General features: G+C 49.8%; 1 protein-coding gene across 1 annotated transcript; it reads right to left on the minus strand.

Annotated features, from left to right (window-relative positions):
- Positions 1-7,909: 7,909 nt before the first annotated feature.
- On the minus strand, positions 7,910-14,021 carry LOC119329235 (auxin response factor 17-like). The gene is made up of 14 exons (XM_037602247.1): positions 13,173-14,021; positions 12,412-12,530; positions 12,160-12,258; positions 12,012-12,068; positions 11,772-11,927; positions 11,577-11,661; positions 11,329-11,419; positions 11,050-11,214; positions 10,848-10,970; positions 10,635-10,710; positions 10,299-10,446; positions 9,047-10,188; positions 8,540-8,730; positions 7,910-8,447 (listed from the first exon to the last, which is right to left on the minus strand). The coding sequence occupies exons 1-14, from the start codon at positions 13,231-13,233 to the stop codon at positions 8,231-8,233; spliced, it is 2,730 nt and encodes a 909-aa protein (XP_037458144.1). The 5' UTR covers positions 13,234-14,021; the 3' UTR covers positions 7,910-8,230.
- Between the last annotated feature and the right edge of the window lie 910 nt (positions 14,022-14,931).

Below are 14,931 nucleotides of genomic sequence, written 5' to 3' on the forward strand. Positions count from 1 at the left end.
CCGAGCGGGCCGCGGCGTCGGCGGGTGGCGGCGGACATGTGTCGTCGCCTCACTGGCACGGGGCGGCGGCGCGAGACGTCCGGCGGGCGGCGGATATGTCCGGCGGCAGAGAGGGAGCGGGGCTAGGGTTAGACTGCGCGAAAAATCCAGGAGGGGCACATATTTATAGGTAGAGGGAGCTAGGAGAGTCCAAATGGAGTGCGGTTTTCGGCCACGCGATCATGATCGAACGGCTGAGAGGATGGAGGGGGTTTTGAATGGGTTTTGGGCCACTTTGGAGGGGTGTTAGGCTGCAACACACACGAGGCCTTTACGGTTTCTCGGTTAATCGTTGGAGTACCAAACGAACTCCAAATGCCACGAAACTTGACAGGCGGTCTACCGGTGGTGTACCAAGGCCGCTTGGCAAATCTCGGTCCAATCCGAGAACGTTTAACATCCGCACATGAAAAGAGACAAAAGGGGGCGTCGAAGGACATGGGAGTGTCGGATCGCAAAACGGACAATGGGGAAAATACTCGGATGCATGAGACGAACACGTATGCAAATGCGATGCACATGATGACATGATATAAAATGCATGACATGGACAAAAAGCAAAACAAAGACAAAACCCAACCACGAGGGAATATCATAACTTAGAGCCGAAAATGGCAAGAGTTGGAATACAATTAAGGTAAGTTACATCCGGGGTGTTACAACATGGTCCTCCCGCTCTCTCTCAGGAGGCTCACGACGGTGCAACTCCAAGGGCTTGTGGATCAGTTGGCCATGCGCCTGCCACACTGGAAGGCGGTGACCCTCCCCAAGAGCAGCCGTGCATTACTGGTACAATCGGTACTTTGTGCCATACCGATCCATTCCATGCTGGCTCTTGGCTTGCCACCGAAGACCATCGCCGCGATGGTAAAGATTTGCCGAGGATTCTTGTGGGCCGGCAAGGCGGATGCAGGCGGAGGCGCCTGTGCGGTGGCCTAGAACCGGGTTTGCACGCCCAAGTGGTCCAGTGGACTTGGCATCCCCGACTTGGCTTGGACGAATGTGGCGCTACAAACTAGGTGGTTATGGTTACGGAGAGTGGATCGCGACAGGCCCTGGGCGGAGTTCTCTTTTTCAGTGCCAAAGGAGGCCAAGCAGCTTTTTCAGGCAACAGCAAGAGCGCCATCATTGTAAACCAGTACAGTATGCATGTATGGGCCAATAGCAGCTTGTATGTTGTCTAATGCAGGCTTGTATTCCTCCGCGGATGAGTCCACGTGTCCGCTTTCCCCCAAACCGAAAGCAAACCAGGGGGCTTTGCGACATTCTGGACCTTAGCCACGTAGGACTCCCACACCCCAGCCCAGCCAAAACCGAGGTGGGACGCACGAGCGGTGCCGCATGGACCCGTACGAGAAGTTGTCGAAGCCGCCGAAGGTGCGGGTCTAGCGGAGGTGGCCGCCCGAAAGATCAACTCAGCGACACAATAAGCCCGCCGCCTCAAAGCGAAGGCAAAGGACGGGGTGGCCGTCAAAAAGAAAGGCGGGGCGGGGCAGGGCCTAGAGCGCAGGGCACCGCCGCCCTAGCATCACTGATATCAGCCTCCCTACTTCTACGCTGCCAAGCAACTCAGCCGGCACTCACCGGCCTCCTCATCGGGCATGTGTCGTATTGTGTGGACGTCCACGCGGCGCTGCCCCATTTAGCCGACTAGGCATCGCTGCGACTTTCCGTTGGGGACGTCGGGTGTGGATCAGCTCAATGCCCGCTCTCTTTCTGCTGGCATGTCCTAACCAGGCGAGCCAACGTATGACAACGCAAACAGACAGTTGTCTGAGATGATCCACGGCGGAGGTGGAGGCTGCTTCAAGGACAGGCAAGTGGATGACTCGGAGCCAAAGGTCCATGCCTAGCAGCCGGGCACGCACACCCAACGACCAGAATCATACACTAGGCAGTTGAAGCAGGACACGTACGACGACGACGGCGGTCTTGATCTGGAGGATTGGTCAGCCAATCCAAAGAAGAGGGGTGGAGGAGAAAACTTCAACATGTGGAAGGACAAGTTGTCGTGCAGTGTGTAGTTGGCCAGTAGCCTCGATCAGATCTATGACAACGAGTAAAAGGGCGCAACATTTGGTCCAATGGTCATTCTTAGTTCGATGAGCACAAGAATTTCGAGCCTTATTGTAACGAACTCATCTGCAGTCATAAATGGTACATCATCAAAGAGGCAAGTATTGCGATTTATAGTCAGGGAGGAATGTAATTGTCCTAAAAACGTGACATATAGTTCCCTCATACAAAAAGAATGTGATTTATTGTTCCCTCGCAAAAGAAGTGATTTACAAAACTGCATGCATCTTTTGCAAGTTGGTTCGTATCCTCCTTGTTTCGTCTACCGAGTGGTAAGAGAGGAAATTCGCAGGAGTAACAACAGCAGTTGGGGCGAACCAACCTGTGGTTGGATGGTTATATGAACCGTGGTATCCCGAGCTCATCAGGGTTTATGTCCTGATGCTTGCATTTATTTCTGGATTTATTTTAGGATCTCAGGCGATGTCTGTTCAATGTGAGGAGATGTTCTCGTCGAGTACGAGGCGTCTTTGATGACTTCATCAATCTCAATATGATATGCCGGCTCGGTCTTTCAAAGATGATCATAGAGTTAGGATGTGCGTGTGTCTATTCATAGTGATGAGTGTATGCGTATATATATGAGTGTCTGCGTGTGAAGCCTGGCTGCTTTCTATCTAGATGGCAAATTTAAGTTTTTTTGTGGGGTTTCTTTTTTCTGGAATGCAATTTTAATTGTAAAAATCGTCAGGAAGGTGTTACTTGTGTGGCCCTTATCATTTCCGTAGAAAGAAGCAGCAGCAGCAGCTGGGCATCATGGTCGTGTCGTGTCGACCCCGCGTGCAGTTTGTTTCCTTAACCAAAACACTACGCAGCGGCCACGGCCGGGCCGCCGGTTCCTGTCTGTCACCCCGCGGAGCAGGGCACCACTGCTGGCGCCGTACTGTCGACGACGGCGACGCCAATGATAACACGCCTCCGCTCCACTTGCGTCCGCGTTTCAACTCTCCGCTCAACCTCATCCACTCATCTCATCTCCTTCACGTGTAGAGTATAGTAGGAAAGAAAGAAAGGAAAAGAAAGAAAATCAAGATCCGGCGATGGGGCCGCCCGGAGATCTGAGCGTGACAGAGGAATCCTGAGCCGATCGGCGTGGGGATGCGATGCCCCGGATCGCCGGAGAAAGTTCGGGCGGCGCTGGTGCGTGCATGTCACCGGGCATTTCCCCCCTCCATCGTCTACATGGAGATGGATGCGTGTGTGCAACCATGATGCATGCCGCCGCTTTCAGCCACCACGTGTGCCCTCGACGGCGACTGGAGATAAATCCCCACCGAGGTGAGGTTTGTAGTAAGGGTGATGATGCACGGCGTGGATGGTAGGGTTTCGGTGCCGCGGGTCGACTTAAATAGCCGGGCAATGCATTATGCGGCCCGCCCGGAGCTGCGTCACGCGGTGCCATCAGTCCGACGAAGGAGACGAGTGTCGTACCGCCGGGTTTGAGGGCAGCAAAAGCTTCTATGAAGTTGGTCAAACTTTACAACAGTTGACTAGTAAGGTTTAGGTTTGGACAAGCCGCATGTTTGCCTCCTGGAGAGTGGCTTCAGCTCAGCGGGGAAAACATGGGGCAGGCCAGGCAACGCCGTGCCTGCATATCTTGCATTCTTTTTCAGTTATTTGCATTATGAGACTTTTGCATATGTGTCTTCTGTCTTTAATGACATGAGGATCCCATAATTAAAAAGGCCCCATTGATTCCCTCCTAATCATCATCGGCACTCTCCTCTCTGCTTTGCTCTACCTAGACCACTCCGCCACAGGGAAATCAAAGACACGATACTGTACCGAAAATAGTACAATTCTCTAAAGTATACCGGATAGAGTACTAGCTTGTACTGTGTGATGCACCGATGTCCTGGTGATTAACAACCACAGTAGTGCATGTCCTCACAAGGATTAATTGGGCCCAGCTGATGTGTGTATTCTCATACAAATACTGTATTAGCTAGGGCATACACTGCTGTTTCTGCCATTAATGTCGCTTTGCATTACTTTCTGGTGGCCTTTAGTCCTACGTGTATGTTGTTGTTGTTAACCCCTTAAATTCCCACTTGAGATTGACAGAGTGGTCCAAATCCAGGGTTACTAGCACATGCTTTTAAATGATAATAAAATAAAGAAAATTAGGGTTCACCCATTCATGGTGTCATTTTCAGCACATTGTTTGTATTTTATGGTTATGATGATCAATTGGACTTGTGTTATGTGTTCGTGCTGTCAATATAAGAGTGACTAGAGTGGATGGCCATAGGCTCCATATAGCCATCAACTGGTAGTACTGTTAATCATGCTCTTAAAAGGAGATTAGTACTATGCATTATGTGGAAGTACCGGTATCTGGTTAGACACAACAAGCAAGGACCTGCTCTGCAGTGAATTATCAGACCTAATCTGAAATGAAGCTGCAGCCTTTGTGTGGAGCAGGGACAGAAGCATGCATGCATGCATTTCTAATTAATTGGGTCATGCATGCATGCATACTTGTTCGCAATGTTGGACCGTCTGCTGACAGACCTCAACTTATTTCAGATTTCAGACAAGTGAAGCTTCACATACCGCAAGTGCGTGTAGTCTGAAAGATGAAATTTCATACCAAGTGAAATGAATCCTGACCTTGGCATCTTAATGAGCTTGTAAGCAGATGCATTATTGCACTCATATTCACTTTCTGTGCCCTTTGATAATGTGGGTACAATCGATTGGTTTAAGCCGGGAACTCCGGAGCAGACGGAACCAGGCCAGCCCGGTGACAGGTACAGTGAGCGAGCGACGAGGAGGAGGCGGTCAAGGAAAGGAGATATTATCTTCTCTCTCTGCCGAGACAGATTAGAGCCAGAGGGTAGTTGAAGTTGGGTTTACTTTAACTGCATTTCTGTGCTTGTCATCTTCTTCTGTGGGAAACCCTGGTCCTGTTTATGCCCGTCTCTGTGAAAAGCGAGCTTTTGGGTGGGGTGTAGATTTGGACAGGGCGGCGCCGCAAAGTAAACAAAGGTTTCACACTCGAAGTCAATACTGTTTGACATTTAGTTAGTGGCTCTTTTTGCCGTATGAATTATGGAGGTGGGTAACTAGCCATGTGGCGGATGTTTCAAATCTGTAAAAAGTTGCACCTGAAACAATTACTTTCGGGTAAAAAGTACAAAGCGGCTAAAATCCGATTGTCAAATTTTCTCTTTTTGGCACAAATGGCACGTGCAGTTCTCTACTCTGTTAATCTATCCATTTCACAAAGGAGTGATGTTTTAGATATTTGACATGGTCTTGAAGATGTAACGTTTGACCACTAAAGACATTGTTCAACGCGGACCTATATTCCTCCGCGGATGAGTCTGTGCGTCTGTTTTCCCTCAAACCAGAAGCAACCCAAAGGGCTTTGCGACATTCTGGACCTTCGCAACGTAGGACTCCGACACCCTAGCCTGGCCAAAACCGAGGTGGACCCGCACATTTGAAGCGGTGCCACATGGACCCGTACGAAAAGCCGCCCAAGCCGGCGAAGGTGGGGGTCTAGAGCAAGTGGCCGCCCGGAAGATCAACTCGGCGACACAATGAGCCCGCTGCCTCAAAGAAAAGGCAAAGGACAGGGTGGCCGGCAAAAAGAAGGGCGGGAGGCGGGGACGGGTACGGGTACAAGGGTCGCGTGTGGCATCGAACGCAGGGCATTGCCGTTGTCCATGCACACGCCGCCCTAGCAGGACCAATATCAACCTCCCTACTTCTATATATGCCGCCAAGCAACTCGACCGATAGTCCCCGGCCTCCGCCGTCGCCCGTCGGGCACGTGTCGTATTACGTCGACGTCAACGCATTGTTTCCCCATTTCGTCAACTAGGCATCGCCGCAACTTGTCTGTTGCGGACATCGGGTGTGGATCAGCTTGGTACCCGCTCTCTTTTTGCTGGCATGTCTCAACCAGGCGAGCCAGCGTATGCCAACCTAGACAGGCAGTTGTTTGAGATGATCCACGACGAAGGCGAATGCAACTTTAAGGACAAACAAGTGGGTGACTCGGAGCCAAAAGTCCACGCCTAGCAACCGGGCACGCACACGCAACGACCGAAATTGTACACCGGGCAACCGGGGCAGGATACGTACGATGACGGCGGTCTTGATCCGGAGGATTGGCCGGCCGATCCAAAGAAGAGGGATAGAGAAAAAAGTTTCAACATGCGGGAGGACGAACAAGTTGTTGTCAATGTGTGGTTGGCCAGTAGCCTCGATCCAATCCATGGTATGGAACAAAAGGGCACAATATTTTTGGTCCAATGGTCATTCTTGGTTGCATGAGCACAAGAATTTTCAGACAGCCCCATTGTAACAAACTCATCCGTAATCATGAGACAAGGTCTCCCAACCATCGAGGGTACATCATCCAAGAGGTCGTGAGCAAGTATTGCGATTTATAGTTAAGGGGAGAATGTAATTGTCCCCCAAAAGACGTGATTTATAGTTCCCTCGCGAAAAAATGTGATTTACAGTTTCCGCAAAAAAGAAGTGATTTACAGAACCGCACACATCTTTCGCAAGTTGGTTCGTCGACGAGTGGAGAGAGAAGAAATTCCCAGCAGTAGCAACAGCGGCAGCTGGGCATCATGGTCGTGTCGCGTCGACCCCGCGTGCGCTGTTTCCTTAAACCAGCACACCAGGCAAGGCAGCGCGACAGATTCTCCTCGCCTGGCCACGGCCGGGCCGCCGGTTCCTGTCCGTCACCCCCGCGGAGCAGGGCACCGCACCCTGGCGCCGTACCGCCGACGACGGCGACGCCAGCCAGCGGATAACACGCCTCCGCTCCACTCCACTTGCGTGCGCGTTTCAACTCTCCGTTCAACCTCACCTTCACGTGAAAGAAAGAAAGAAAGGAAAAATCGAGATCCGGCGGTGGGGCCGGCCGGAGATCCGAGCGCGACGGAGGAATCCTGAGCCGATCGGCGTGGGGACGCGATGGCCCGGACCGCCGGGGAAAGATCGCTCGGGTGGTGCGTGCATGTCACCGAGCATCACCGTCCACATGGAGATGATGCGTGCGTGCGTGCAACCATGATGCGCGCCGCCGCCGCTTTCAGCCACCACGTGTGCCGCCGACGGCGACCGGAGATGGATCCCCACCGAGGTGAGGTGAGGTTCGTGCTAGGGGCGACGACGATGCACGGCGCCCCTTGGGAGGGGCATCGGGCCAGGTGGGAGATGGATGGATGGATGGACTGATGGAGTGACGGGTACCTGGGGACGGGACTGGATTGGGAGCGCCATTAATTCAGGCTTGAAGAAATGGGTGCGAGCGTGATGGATGGATGGATGGATGGATGGAAGGAGGGGCATCGCATCACATCATCAATCTTTCCTTTTCTCCTAATTTCAAAAGAGAAATCCCCAATTCGATTGCTCTAGTCTTTGGCACAAGGGGATGAGTGGGTCGGATGGGACCTGTAGCCCTCACATGGTGGGGTGCAAAGCCAAAGCCTCAAAAGGGTGATTATGATGGGGGTGGATGCCTACATACATTCCTCTTCCCCCCAAAGGTGGCCTCTGTCCATCTTTGGGCCTATCCACCATGGTCCTGCACCACAGCGCCTTTCTACATCTACATGTACATGTACAGGTAAATAAATGGCCATGCCAGTTCCGATTGGCAACGCCAGTAACAGCAAATGGTGGTAACTCCAGGGCGCTACTGATCTGGAAGTGAGGCCATGAAGATCACTTCACTGGAGCCTGCTAACTGAATTCTGGTGTCTTGCCATTGATGCATGTGGAACCCAAAAATGCAATGTCAATGCAGAATATGAACAAGATAGGCAACTGCAACAACGACAAGAGAATTGATGGCTAGAGCCTACATTCACAGGATTAGTAAGAAGCACTCCACAGAGCAGGGTTTTGGCAGGCTTACCAAAAGGGGGGTTTACGGATCACGGTACAGTTCCTACTTCTTCTCAACATGATATCATCACATGGCATGATTATTAGGCGGTAGTACATGACTTAAAGAGCTAGTACGAATGGTCTATGTGCTTGCTTTCCAGTTCCGGGTCTCGAAAACTAGGAGAGAAAGGAAAAAAGGCTGCAGAAACATACGCGGCGAAGCTACAGCATTAAGCGAGGGCCTTTGCTCTCTTCAGAACTCGACCTCGACCGAGCCGACCGACGCGATCCCGGTGCTCAGGCTCCTCGACTCCTGCCTGCTCGCATAGTCGTCGCAGCTGCTACCGCCACCACCACCGCCTAGCCTCTTCCCGGGGGCCGAGCTCAGGAGCTCCAGGCCCTGCTTGCCCATCTGCTGCACCTCCTGCGGGGACAGGATCTTTATGCAGGACACACTGTTCACGAATTCCCTGCAAAGTTGGAAGCATGCGGCACCACTGTTAAAAAACAGCATGGAAAATGAAGCAACACAGATCATCGTCGGGGCGGTCAAGGAACTTACTGCCAAGGGTCGTCGCCGACCAGAAGGACATCCTCCTCCCGGTCGACGAATACAAGCTGCCAGCCTGATCTCATAGGGTCTTCCAACTGGCCCTCAAGGCCAAATAGGCGCCCCAGTTCCCTACGTAGTTCATGATAGTTGCTAAACTTGGTGATATCAAGCGACCTTCCGTAGGTTCCAGATTTGTAAACCTGTTTGATGTTCACATGGAGAAAAAATAACACATCAAATGCGGTGATGGAACAATTTACCAAAACATCAGAGTATTCTTTTTCTTGCATCTAGTTGTAGTGTGCGGTCAATACTCCAAAAGTTGAGTAAAAATAGCATCAGATGTGTGTCTACCAATTTTAAGACATGTCTTTCTATAGATTGATAGTCACGAAATGGGCAAAACAGACAGCAGCTATATATTGTTAAAGAAGCAACATAGTTTCAGGGAAATAAGCAAGATAGTTTCAAGGAACAAGTAACATGATTGCTCGTCATATAGAGAAAGCCACTCACCTTCACAAAGGTTGCAGGTGGTTGATTCACTTGATCAGGAGTGTGTGAACATGGCACATATCCCGACTCATCCAAGCATCCTGAACTATTTAGTGTCTGATCCAAGGAGAAATCATGTTGAGAAGGGCTCAGAAAATTGGAAGTGGAATAGGGAATTGCCGTCGAATCATTCTCGTCATGAAGACCTCCTTGCATCAGAAGTGAGTGTGAGTCTATATTAACGCCGAACAGAAGATGATTCTGAGGATCAGAGCTCCCATCTTGATCCACCAAGCAACCTCTTCCAGGAAGTGGCGCCAATGCAGAGCTTTGAGGTATGCTAGGTGGTGTTGAGGATAGCTGTTCCATGTGCGTGGTGGACTGAGGACGAGAAGGAATCAGAGACTCCACTGCAACTCGCTTTGACGACCATGAGTCAGGGACAGGTACCGCGGTAGGCCTTGACATACTCAGGTGTGAAGCTGTTTCTGATGAGAATGGCCCCAAGGTATTATGCATGGCGGGGGCGCCTGATGGGGACAATGAGCTCATATTCGTGTCCGAAAAGCTCTGAGACTGCGAAAACGGTAAGGCCGTTTGCAGTGCTGTAGGTGAAGACTGAGGACCTGGGGAGAGTTGAGAATATGCTGACTGGTAGTTTGCCATATTCTTCTGTTGTTGCATATGCTGATGTTGAGGGACTTGCATACCCTGCGATTGCTGCTGATTTGATTCTTGTTGTTGGAGAAGCTGTGGCTTCTGCTCATTGAAGGACTGGCACCGTTGGAGCTGCTGTTGAAGGAACTCAGACTGAGCCTGGCCTTGGATCGTGGTGCCATTCATGTTTTGAAGGTATGACTGCTGCTGAAACTGAGGTTGCATTTGCTGCAAAATCTGACTTTGCAGAAGCGGCGTAGCCCTACCAACCATGTTCTGTGGCTGCTGGAACTGCAACATCGTGGGTGACATCTTTGTTGGGTCCTGGAATGCAGCCGCAGCCATCGTTTGGTAAATGTCAGGTTGTAGGCCAAGTAACGACGCATCCAGCCTTGGCTGCATCCAGGGATTCATGCCAGCACCACCGAAATTCAGCGACTGGAAACCAGGGTTTGCACTATCTCGAAGCCACATGAGCGAGGAAGTCAAGTCATCATCCTTACCACCTACAGAAAGAGAAAGATAATTTATAACACTCCATGCTGAAAGAATGCTACACAATTATTCGAGCATAGCTATTTACGAATGCTTGTTAAAGACCAGCTGTCCATCATACCATGCAGAGAAGGCAAGCCTGTTGGCCAAGGTCGCTTCAGTCTAAGAGGAAAAGGAGTAGGATACATCGGGAAAGTTGTCAGGGGTTCAATCTCCCAAAGTGACACCCTTGGCTGCCTCTCTCCAGCAGTTGATTCATCCCAGCCAACCTGCATTTTTCATAGACAAACTTTTCTGTCATGCTAAACTGTGAGGTTGGTACCAAGAAAAAGTAAGCAATATCTATAGGAATTCATCTTGTCTAACAAAAACTTTGCATGGTGCATGGTAAACAACAGGCGATGTTCATGAACAGACTTGACTGGAGGCAATAATAAGTGCTAGCCCATAAATATACCTTTACAGAGCGCCAATGTGAGTTTGGCCAACGAACATCATCGAGATCACTAATTCCTGTAATTGTCCCCATGTATCTGAAAAATAAGAATAATCAGTATGGTTAGACAGTTTAATGATTTTTAGGTAAGACTGCTAATAGTTAATACCGTTTCTTGCTGCAGCTTGTCTAGAATAAAAGATGAAAAGCACATCAAAGTTAAATTTGGCATACCTCCTAACACTTGACTCTTCTGTCTCAAAAAGCATCCTGAAACGCATCCCCACCGATATACGGGTATGATACACGGCTTTTACATACTTGGCAAGTGGTATAACAAACTCGCAAGGACTGGCTCTGCACAAACAGATGAGTTTAAACTTAAAGCATTCAGAAGGAAAAACACAGAACAAACAAATGCATACAATTTTTTTACCTTGGGTTATAAAAGATTGTAAACCGGCTATTTGTTGAAGCAGCATGAGCAGCTGCAGCAAGAAGACCAATGTGCATGCTATCGCTAGATAGGACAGAAGATGGCATGACAGTTTGTGGCCGAGTTGCCCGGCGAATTCCCAGAAGAAGCTGATTGTTGTCATTCCTGAAAATTCAAGGGGATACACAAATTTGACCGATGAGAATTTGTGTGCTGGAATAGACATTGAGGAGAGAGGGATGCCTAGTTATCATCTGAGTGTTGGAACAATGAACATACCAGATAAATAGGACAGAGTCCCCAGCGACAAGTCTCTTTGCACTTACAAAGACACTCCAGCCTGTAGTGAGAAGATGCCGCTTTGGCTGACCTGCAAAATAAGAGCTTTTCAGTAAGCTTCTTCATTCTCTTAACTCTTCTTAAGATAAACCTTCATCGGGGGAAAATTGAGTAAACAGAAAGAATCATGCTTGACATTGTTCCCTGACACATTTTTCCGAAGATATCAGAGACTGAGAACCACTCACCGCGAAAGATGTGACGGAATTTCCACTCATTGCCATGAAGATCTTTTGCAAACAACTCCTGTGCTGGAGGCTGCATAGTGAAATCCTACAAAATGTTACAGGCAAGTTAGAAGAAGAGTTGATGATTCGGCTCACTCCATGAAATCAAGTAAAATTCAAAAATCAAGCTGGAAAGTGTAGGGAAGCGGCACAGACCAGCGGAGGAAACACTTTCTCAGCTGCTCGCCGGGGAACAGAGAAGCCGCCATGCGTGCTTGTGTCACTCGCAGTTAATGTTTTGCAAAAATAATTCGTTGGCTGTTTGTTTGCAGTACCTAATTCAGCAGGTAGATACGGATCCTTCAGCTCTTGCTGAAAAGAGAAGCAAGCTAAAGTTACTCTCTTGGATACTGAGTCAAAAAAACTTTCACATGGCACATGGTAAGTATGAATTACCGGGTTAAGCGGTTGCAAGGTCATCTGCGCATAGACCTCGTCCGTCTCTGCATCGGCCTGAAGGTAATAAAAACCAATGATCAAACACAAAGATAGCAGTGATATTACATGGCTGGTAAAAATGTGTGCTCCAAAACTCAACACTTACATGCATGGTCACATTGTGCAGCTGGCAGATAAGCTGTGGAGGCAAATTGGGATAGTTGGGGATCTGAGACTCGATCTCTTTATTCGTCGACGCGGCTACCTGAGACAGAAATTCACCCAGTAAATCGACAGACACAAAGAAAGCAAACGATTTCTAACATAATTAAGCCAGATTTTTTCTGTTCTGACGCCGAAAGCTAGGATTCAGGATCATGCAAAGTTCCTTGCACTGGAGGTGGAATTTTGCACCAACCTGCTCGCTGTGACCCTGTGGGAAGTACACCACCCTGCTGCCGACCGCGGGCAAGGAGACGAGCGGGCCGGCGCAAGCGTGCCATAGCTCCGAATTCAGGCACTTGTGCTCCTCAGCAACTGTAATGGCAAAATCATATGAGCAGCAGGCTTGTCAGTGTTGATTTTTAACAGATAATGATGGCTCAAGGGGCTGTAACAGCTCTGAATTCATATATGCTGGTCTTGAAGATTATTCAAGAAGGCGGGCATGCAACGAAATGAACTTCTAATTAGTGGCCTAAGGTTTTTAATTTATTTTTCATCTTCGTGGAAAATCAACAATTATGCAGACGCAAACACACATATTTCAGTAAAACTAAAATAACAAATTAACACACACAGCAGGAAATTGGATGGGAAATAGGCGAGATTGCAGAACCGAAATTCCACTCCAAAGAAATTAGTACTGAACTGAAATTTCACAGGCATAAAAGTACCCCCAAAACACACAAGAAGCATTTTTCATACCGATTGCAGCAACCCCCAACAAATCCAAATATTACCCCGGACCCGAATTCGACGCATTGGGGTACGATGGCCTGATCACACGGCTATAATCAATCCGTGGAGAGAGCCTCCGAGGAAAAAAATCACAAGCACAAGCGAGAGCCCAGTAGTAGTACTGGTAGTCCCACAAACTCCAAATCACACGGACAGCGAATAAATGAAGAGCGAGGGCAGCAGCCCACGGACGGGGCAGGAGACAGAGGAATACCGTACCTTCCGGCGACGGCGGCGCCTGGGCCGGGAGGACGGCGCCCGCCGGCGACGAGAGCCTCATTTTTTGTTGCGATGAAAAAGGGCGATCAGAGACCGATCTGATGAAGGGGAGGCAGCAATAAAAGAGCGTGCGCGGGCGGAGGCGGGGGAAGGAAGGGGAGAGCGGAGGAAAGATTCCTCCTTTTCAGGCCAAATCACAGCGCCTTCCCTAATAAACCCGTCGCTTTCCCGGCTCCTCCTCCTCCTCCTCCTCGCCAACTCACTCGCCAGGGAATGGAACGGAACGGAATGGGATGGAATGGAAGGGAGCCGAGAGCCCCTTTTGCCGTGCGCAGTCACGCTTCCTGATCCTTCCTCCCCGGGAAATCACCGCGGGCGTTGCGCCCAAGTTGCCGCCTCCGAGGACGGCAGAAAACCCCGATCCCCGGCCGCCGGAATGCGCGGGGGCGCCGCCGTCACGGCCGCCGGAGCCGGGAGACAGTCGATCCGAGGAGCCGCCCCGTCGGATCTCGCGGCCGCGAGCTCCCGACGGCCTAACGCCGCGCGCCGGCCGCCGCCCCCCGGCAGATCCGAGCGCCGCCGCCGCCGGAGAGGGGCATGCTCGCCGCCTCCTTTGCTCGCTTGCTTCGGAGCTGCGGTCACAGCTGGCTGCTTGCTTGCCTCGGCCCGGCTTCGCTTTCTTGGGCTCGGCTTGCTCGCTCCCTCCTCCTCTGGCCGCTTGCTTGCTCTGGCTCTGGCCGCTGCCGCCGCTGGACCTGTTCTTGGGGTTTTAACCCCACGAGTGGTGCTAGCCGCTTTCCTCAGTCCCCCTCCCTCTCCCCTGTAAAATCGTGTACAGTACGTACGCCCTTTCGTCCGTTTTACTAAGCGACTTGGAAGTATACTTGTACAGTTGTGCAGGGGCAGGTATTTTTATAGCAGTGCTGATGAGGAGGCGTGCGCTCCTGCTTTGCTCGTGCTCCCCGGAATATGTGTGGCATGTGCAGTGAGCGAGCGTTCTCTGCATGTACGCGTACGATATGCCCGCTCGCCTGTGTGAATGATGTGAACGTCTCCTCTCTGGTGGAGTGGAGTGCTGCTACTCAATTAATGGTGGTGTGTGTACTACTGGCTTTTGTTGCTGGAAGCACAGAGATTAATGGTGGTGTTTGTATTACTTGAAAAAAGCAGCTATGCTGTTTTCAGTTACATGAATTTTCCTCCCTCTTTTTTTAACAAAATAATCAACTGGGTTGCACCGCGTGAATCCAAAAAATGGACAAAACCAGTTTTGCTTCGGCACACCCCTAAAAAGTTTGGGCGGATCTTAAAGATACCGAAAAAGGGTATTCTTGTACATTCAGGATCAACTAATTCTAATACGTATTCCTTCAATGGATCAAACGAGAGATCACAACAATTTAAACCTTTTTTATTAAAGGGATTACTTTTAATGACAACCTTCAATCCGTATCGAAATCTATTTAAAAAAATCTAGAGGAGTGTATTGAAGCAAAAATCGACACTCTAGATCATTAACTTATTACGGGTAAAAGAAATTCTACTTTGTGTGTCAAGATATCTATGTGAGCTGCTACTCGAGGGTACAAACTTTCAACTTTATCATTGAGATATATTGAACCTTTTTCTTGCTTCTGCTTTTTCTACGCGTGAATAATACATTAAATCTGCATTACTATGTATAGAACATTATATTTTTTTTTAGGATTATGGTGTTTGCCTGTTTTTTCTTCAATAGATGGGAACAATTTATTTTCTT

The sequence above is a fragment of the Triticum dicoccoides genome, chromosome 7A (assembly GCF_002162155.2).
Source record: "Triticum dicoccoides isolate Atlit2015 ecotype Zavitan chromosome 7A, WEW_v2.0, whole genome shotgun sequence".
NCBI lineage: Eukaryota > Viridiplantae > Streptophyta > Magnoliopsida > Poales > Poaceae > Triticum > Triticum dicoccoides.